General features: G+C 26.2%; 1 protein-coding gene across 1 annotated transcript; it reads left to right on the top strand.

Annotated features, from left to right (window-relative positions):
* The first annotated feature begins 249 nt into the window (after positions 1–249).
* On the top strand, positions 250–7,453 carry LOC113852329 (thermospermine synthase ACAULIS5-like). The gene is made up of 11 exons (XM_027482560.1): positions 250–470; positions 4,556–4,876; positions 4,974–5,040; positions 5,432–5,526; positions 5,636–5,738; positions 5,854–5,942; positions 6,242–6,398; positions 6,551–6,626; positions 6,730–6,788; positions 7,137–7,273; positions 7,369–7,453. The coding sequence occupies exons 1-11, from the start codon at positions 250–252 to the stop codon at positions 7,451–7,453; spliced, it is 1,410 nt and encodes a 469-aa protein (XP_027338361.1).
* The last annotated feature ends 1,250 nt before the right edge of the window (positions 7,454–8,703 follow it).

The raw sequence follows: 8,703 nt of genomic DNA, 5'->3' as shown, positions 1-8,703 counted from the left end.
TAGAGATGTGATAACGTAAAATTATGTGTTCACATACTATAAAGTTTTGGAATAGTTAATGGATAATATTAAGAGGATTAGAGTTTGATCCTTAGATTGTATCATCTACACTTTAGGTTCAAAGAACTCTTGATGTAATGACAATTATTTGTGTTTACTTAAGTTTTCGAGATAGTTGATTAATGAGATATGTGACAGGTAGTTAAGCAAATGGTGCTGTGTTTTCCTTCAACACCTAAGAAATTGGCCATGACCATCGCATGCTTTCTCTCTGGTGCTGCCATTTTTACTGTTGGGGGCCACCTTTCTTACCTCAATGCTGCACCACAACAAGCTCGAATCAAAGCTCGCAAGGATTTGGTCTTGGAGACGTTGAAAAGGAAGTATGGTTACATTCCCCCACAGGAAGCCCGAAGAATGGCTCGCAATGATTTGGTCAAAGAGACATTTAGTAACATTGGGTTTAAAAAGTAAGAGAGGTCCTAAAAGATTTGGTATTCATTCTTGCTCCTTTGTACTCCTTTCTCTTTTTGATTCCTAAAAGAATGTGAGAATAAATGCTTATTGCCAATGCTAGTAGCAACCATACCTCAATGTTGTTCATAGTAACACCTTACTAAGTTTCTGCTATGTTTATAGTTCCACTTTTATCTCTCTCTTTTTTTTTTTTTTGGGTCCAAGACTATTTATTTTTCTTTGTGATTCCTTCCAAGTGCCACGTAGATATTTAGAGTCTGTTTCTGTGTAAAACACCTTAGGACATTAGGACATGCGTGGGTGGAGGACCGGAGAAAATAGAAGGACAAATTAGTTTTTAATTTTAAAATCAGTTATAAAATATTTATAAAAATAAAAGCAATCATTGAAATAATAATATTATTATTATTATTATTGAAAAATCACGGATAAGGGGAATGCTTACCACGGATAGCAACTTAAGGGATGTTTAGTTTACTTTTGGTTGATGAGTTTTACCAAAAAAGGAAAAAAAAAAAGAAAAATCACTAAGAAGAAAATGAAGCGTAATAACCTAAGTTCTGAATTATTGTTATGGTCGCAGTCATTACGAATTAATATTGCGAATGTATATGATTTTAGAAGAAAAAATAGTTTAGAATCATTTAAACTAATTACTTTGATTTGGCTTAGTGTTGAATAAAAAATTTACAAAATTCACTGGATAAAGAATGCATTGGTTCAATTTGCGTTATAAAGTTGATAACTTATATAAATATTCCTAAATTCTAATTTTAAAAATATAAAAGATTGATATGTTATAAAAAATACATAAATTTCTTATTAAAAAACTAATAATAGCTCTTTAATTTAAGATAAATAAATTTATGAAATTCACTGTTTATAAATAGTTTATAGTTTATATTAAATGGTAAATTCGAAAACTTATACTATTTAATAATTTTTTTATAGAATACAAGGTTAATTAATAAAATTGTTGAATTATCTTATATTATTTTCATTATCATGTATATTAAATTTTATAAAATTTGATGATCTGTAAATATACTATTAAAAATTAATATTTATTTATATTTTAAAAGAATTTTATAAATTAAGATAAAGTAATGTAATTGAGTAACCATACTATTTTGATTAACATTATTTTTTTCTTTTATTTTATTTAATAAAAAATTTTCATTAGAATTAAAAAAAGAAGTAGATTGCATAGATCAAATTTGTCTTCACCATAAAATATTGATATGCATTTTTTAAAATCAAATTAATGAAACTTACCTAAGATTAACAATATCCCAAGAAAGAATAAATTGATTAAAATACATTAAATAAATTTTATTAGAATCTATTTATAAATAATTTTATATCTCAAAAGTTTGAAAGATAAGTTAAAACAATCAAAGTAATTTGAATAATTTTTTTTTTAAATTAAGTTAGTTTGAAAAGGTTTACTTTTGAAGTTCACTTTAGGCTAAGACAAATATTGGGTTTGCTCAAGTGAAGAAATCGATTTCATTACCAAAACAATTAACTGTTGACAAAAAAAAATAAAATTATATTTTGAAAATCCTCAAAGTCCCAAAACAATTTTAAAATTTAATAGAATGTATTGTGTTTTCAATTTTATTATGTGTAAATTTTTTTTTGAGCTTTTAATAAACACAAACTACTACTAGGGAACTCCCTGAAGACTCTGGAGTTTGTGACACTTCGTGGTGATAGTAAAAGGTTACGATGGATCTTATGTCATGAGCTATTTTATTTAATTTTCAATTGTCAGTAGTGATCTTATTGTAATTAATTAATAAGATTAGAAGGTAACATAATCATAGAATAATTGAGTTTAAATTGAGATATTCATAACATAATCATAGTAACACTTTTACGAGTTTTATTTGGTACACAATATTCAAAAACCAATATCTTAACGAAGAAATTTTAAATATGTTCCACTTAAAATAACCACTCTTTCATAAAATCATGTTTCATCATTTGATACAAAGTTTAAAATATAACTAAGGTTCTTGCTAACTAAGTACCTTAAAGTCAATGGTTAAGAACTAAAAAGTGATATTTTTTTTTTAATTAAAATCATATTGAGATGCATTGAAAATCATAGGAAAAGGTGAATTAGTAGCAATCTTGTGAGTGTGTTTGGTAGCAAGCTTATAGCTTTTTAGGGACTTATAGTATTTTTTTTTCAATAACTAGTAAAGTTTTTTTGGTGAAAAAATAAATAATCAAAGAAATTTTAATTTTTGAAAGCTAAATTATGAAGTAACGTTAGCTTATTGAAAATTACCTATTAATATGTTTTTCTATTTTTACTCTTAACTTTTAAAAATAATCTATATTCAAATAAAAATCATCCTAATATTTTTATTTTTATTTATTAAAGTTATGTTTAGTATAGTTTGTTTAGAAATTTATAGTTTTTAAAAATAAATTAGTAAAACTATTTGATAATAACAAAATAGGAAGAGTTTATAACTTATAAAAACTAATTTTAAACAGCTTGTTGAAGTAACATTAAACTTATAACTAATAATAATTTTATCTTATATTTATTCTTATTTTTTAAATAAATTACAAATCTTAAATTTCTCTCTCTTCATTTAATTCTAATATTATATTATATATTTATTTTATTTATTTAATATATTTTAGATAATTTTATCAAATAAATCTAATTCAATCAATTACTTATAAAATATAAAGGTTTTAGATATAAGTTATAAGCCTCTCTTTGACTTATTACGTTATACATTATAAGCTTTCAACTAGTTTTATCAAATACAGGTCTAATATATTTTAACTGGTTATACAACTAATTTTATTAAATATTTATGAGATGCATTTAAATAATAATTTAATTAAACATTTATTCAATAAAATTTTATTGTATTAAAGGTTTATATTATAAATATGACCGTGAAGGGTTTGTATTATAAATATGAGTATGAAACTTATTAACACGAGAAAAAAATATTTATTTTGACAAGATATATAAAAGAAGTTATTGAAATAATTTTTTTTTAAAAATTATAAAAGTTAAAAGGATAATTTCATAATCTCTTTTCAAAAATTATTTTAAATATAACCTAAGTTAAAAGGAATTCAAACTTGAGACCACGTAAGCTGGAACAACTCCCTATTAATTGATTCACATGTTTAGTAGTAGTTAATTATAAATATAAATGTTAAATTATAATTTTTTAAATAATTTTTTTAATTTGTGTTCTTTTAACCGGCGAAACACTAGTCAACATTTGTCAATAATTAAATCAAATTTTGTCCGCATTTAAAGAGTTTAGGTGACATATATTTTAATAAAAAAATATATAAAAACATATAAAATAATAATTAATTTATTGATTTTGAGAATAATTTAATGAGATAAATTAATTTTTTTAGAGCATTAAATGAAATTATTTGGCAATTCAAAGATCTGTTGACTTTAAGAATCTATAATCAATATAGAAAAATAAAAAAAAATGTATATCATTAAATTCACTGTTAATTAAACGTACACATTTATTTGTTTTCTGTAAAATATTATTTTAGTTTGAAGGTTTACAGTCAAATTAGGATCGAAAACACTTAAAAAAATAAAAAGTGGGTTGTTTGACCATTGACACCCAGTTGCCATTAGTACTGCTTTAACTCTTGGATACGTTTCAGTTTGAATGTTTTAATGTGAAGAAACTCTTTCAATATGTTCAATCTACATATGTTTGTGGTGAAAATTTTGACTTGATCTCACACTTCACCTTGGAAAGTTTCTTTAAGGAATAAATTCTGGTGAGAGATATTAACTTTAATTTGATTTTTTTTTCACAAACTAGTTTTTACACCTCTCTATGATTTTTTTATTACATTATACGGTACATGATAAACTTTTACTTCATAAAAAATATTTTTTTTTCTTTGTAACGTAACCATCTCATAAAAAAAATATTTTTTTCTTTGAAAGTTTATGTTTTTTCATTCTACTAAGAGTATTTCAATTTCATACCCCACATAGGCCTATGACAAATTATTCTAATCTGACCAGTCTTGACCAATTTGTGTATAAATGAAGACACAGGAGTGAGGACTCACACTTGCTAGAAGAAGCCTTGGTAGTTGTTGGCATAGAGAACATGGATTCTTCAAGCATTATGTCCTCACTCTTAAGAGCACTCACGGTTCTCCTTTTCCCTATGTTTCTAACCAGAAATGAACATTATTTTGAGCTTGAACTGTTAGAAAATTATATGGAAATGGAGATTCAAGAACAAAGGGAGCAAAATGAACCTCATGAAGATGAACCGGCTGGCCAAAATACAACGAAGGACAATGTCCATAAATGGTTTGAGCAAGAAATTGATTCGAATGTTAAGTGGTGCTTGGCTTTAAACAGGTATGTATGATATTGATTTTCTCTTATGTACAAGCTACCCCTTTTATGTGTAGATTTTGGTTGATCTCATAACGATGAATTTTGCATGTTCTCTTAGAGTGGTGTTTCAAGGGGCAAGTGAGTTCCAAAATCTAATTGTTCTTGCTACAAAGCGTTTCGGACAGGTATGTTTTCTTGCTGTCGGTTTTTGTGACACATAATTTTGTGATAAAATTACACCTTTATCTTTATTTTCCAACCAACGGTTTCATTATCATATATACTTTCTTTAGAAAATTTTCATGAGACAAACGTAGCCTATGTTTTCATCAAGCTCCACCACCACACACATTTCTAATCTTCATGCACTTTACCTCTTGACGCGTACACATCCAATTTGTTTTTTTGTTAGTGTGTTGCTCTCGTAGACAAGCTCGGTATGTTCAAGTTGCTGTAACAATTCAAATGCGTTTTTTTTCCTCCAAAGTCCAAACATAGATAAATTAATTAAATGAATCACTACCTATATTGTAAACAGATAAATTAATTGTTTAATTTATTGTCTATTATGTGCAGGCTCTCGTGATTGATGGGCATTTGCAAAACACAGAAATGGACGAATATATTTACCATGAAAGCTTGGTCCATCCTGCTTTGTTAATGCATAATGAGTATGGATATACTTCTAACTATATATCTATAAATGGTTTTTATCCCATATATGATTATATATATATATATATATTATATTCTAACCAAGTAATGACTTACTAATAATAGACCCAAAACTGTATTTATCATGGGGGGAGGTGGAGGATCTGCAGCTAGAGAGGTACTCAAGCACAACGACATTAAGAAAGTGATAATATGTGATATCGATAGTGTAAGTTCTTCATATAGAGATTGCGTCACATTCATTGTTAATTGGTCATACAGATTTTAATTGAAAGTTCTTTTATACTAATTACTTGTTGACCCCAATTAAATGTTATCCACAGGAAATTGCCAATTGGAGCCGCCGGTATATGACGTCAAACCATGAGGCATTGAATGACGAGAGGCTTCGAACTGTTTACAATGATGCAAAGTGAGTAATTTCGTTCTTTTCTTTTTCTTTTTTTAGTTTTCAATTAGTTGGGTTACACAGTTCAATTGCACTCAAGTTCATTTGTAGACGAGAAAATTACCAGTTGAATTTGGTGACAATTCATGAGATCTTTCATTGTTATCTGTGTAGGTGTTATATTAATTACATTTCCTCTTTCTATCTTTTCATTTATGCATGAATTAAAATAACGTAGAGGTATTTGATTATGACTAGATTAAAAGATTTTAGTATGATTTACTCTTAAAAAATTAAGGTACGTGTTTATTTATTACATACAGGGATGAACTGGAGAAGTCTGAAGAGAGGTTTGATGTGATAGTTGGAGATCTTCCTGACCCAAATGAATCAAAGCCTTGCAATAGCCTCTACACAAAATCCTTTTATGGGAATGTTGTCAAACCAAAGCTCAAGGAGAATGGTATCTTTGTCACTCAAGTAAGCCATATTTGATTGTTCATTTTCTTTTCTTTTTTGCTTTTTTGTTTCCAAATGAATGAACATGAAAGAATCAGTTCCTAGCCAGATTGCGAGAAATCACTTAGGTCACACAATTAAAACTATTAAACCCAACATTCATGTATACACAGGCTGGTCCTGCGGGGATTCTTACACACAAGGCTGTATTCTCTCCAATATACAACACCATAAAGCAAGTTTTCTCTTGTAAGTGACAATTCCCTTTAGCCATTAGAGATGCATAGTATTGCTTTTACTATTATTATAATTGTTGACTAATTAATAAACATATATCTTGACTCTTATGTAGATGTGATTGCATACACAGCTTTGGTGCCATCCTATGGAGATTCGTATGGATGGATCATGGTGAGAATGAAAAGCAAATAATTGACAAAAAAAGAAAACATTTTGGATACAACATATGCTCCTTCAAGTGCTTCCTATCATTTTTTCAGTGATATTCCTATATTTGCCCAACATCTTTATTTTTCTTGCACCTCATTTTTATTTTTATCTAATCTTTTATATCACATTATCTGTCGTTTTTCTTTTCTTTTTTTCCGCCTTCTACACGGCGTAAAATAATGACTTTCCTATATTTTTTGCGTAGCTATAAATGAACATAATGTTACAGTACTTACAAATTAAGTGCATTACGAGATTAATTTCATTTTCAGTAACGGATAATATTTGATCAAGCATTAAACTTATCAGGCTTCAGATGAACCAATGAATCTTGACGCCGAGCAACTCAACAATAGGATTGGTGAAAGAATAAGGGGGGAGTTAAGCTATCTCGATGGCCCTCTCATTGTTGCACAGACAGTCCTAAACAAGACCTTGAAAAATTCGTAAGTGATATATACTAATAAATATATTACATGAATTTAAGCATTTCATTAATTTTAATTCATTAGTTCTGAATGTGTTCTTCAATTCATTGCAGACTTAAGGAAGAGACTCGGATCTTAACTGAAGAAAATGAGAATGTGGGATTTATGCGTCAACGTGGAGTTCGCAGCGAGGCTTAGTATCTAAAATATGAAGTTTAACATGATTAAAGGATTCAATTAATAAATAATGTTAAACTTCATTTCTTAAATAATAAATATATTTTGAAGTTCTCTACCATTGATTGTAATCTTCCAAAACAAAAATGACAATATATATTAAATTAGACAAAAGATAGTTTCATGAACAAGAAAAAAAATAAAAATACGATTAGGTTCACTTAATCATAAGAACAATGCTAACATCGCTTAATCATATGAAATGAAAATGGCATCAGTGTTAGTAATACAATACATAACTTGGGATACATGGGAGGTGGATAGCAATATAACAATATAACATCATGTATCATTCCTACAAATTTTTGTGCAAATGATCTTTATACATTAAGCAATTACCTTAGACCAATAAAAATATCAACTATTAATTAAATTTATTCTTTTAAAAGTTTTTTTAAAATAATATCAAATGATTATAACATGATAATGTAAATAAAATAAAATAATGTAAAATAATCAACAACTTGTATAAAAGTATTACATGACACTGACACCTAAATTAATTAATATGATTAATGAAATTTATAAAATTTTAATCACAATAAATTTATATAATTTGTAAGTATAATAATAACTTTTTAATAAATTTTTTTAATATATGATGAAAAAAATGAAAAGAGAATATAAGCTGAGTTTAGGTAGAAAACATTGAAGGGTATAACTGTAATTATAATTCTTGTTTTTAAAAAATAATTTTCTTTTTTAAAAGTTAAAAAAATAATATTTTTTATATGATGAGTTTTTAAAATTAATTTTTTTAAAACTAAAAAATAAGAATATTTTTAAGGTGTTTTTATTTTTTATTTTACTTTCTCATCTTGAAAATAGTTTTGAAAGTTAAACTAACAAACAAGTTTTATTTTTATTTTTTATCAAAAAAATAATTTTAAATTTGTTTAAAATGTATTTTTTATAAATTTAAAACCAAAATAAAAACAAACAAGCCTTTAAATTTTTTAAGAATGTTTTCTTATAAAATATAATTAAAAATTTTATTTTAAAAAAATTCATTTTCTGCAAATATTTTTAAATTATTAAAAAACATTAAAATTTAACAATAAAATTTAAAAGAATCCCCAAATGTCCTCAAAAGACAATTTTGCTGTCTAAAATATAATTGTTTTTATAATAACATATATTTTTAATGATATTTAATTGATAACTAAATTCTATTCATTATATTAGGACAAAAGATATGTTATAACTATCTT

This window comes from Abrus precatorius, unplaced genomic scaffold (genome assembly GCF_003935025.1).
Source record: "Abrus precatorius isolate BTA unplaced genomic scaffold, Abrus_2018 Scaffold10, whole genome shotgun sequence".
NCBI lineage: Eukaryota > Viridiplantae > Streptophyta > Magnoliopsida > Fabales > Fabaceae > Abrus > Abrus precatorius.
The sequence above is the reverse complement of the archived record's forward strand: the minus strand, read 5'-3'. Positions and strand labels throughout refer to the sequence as shown.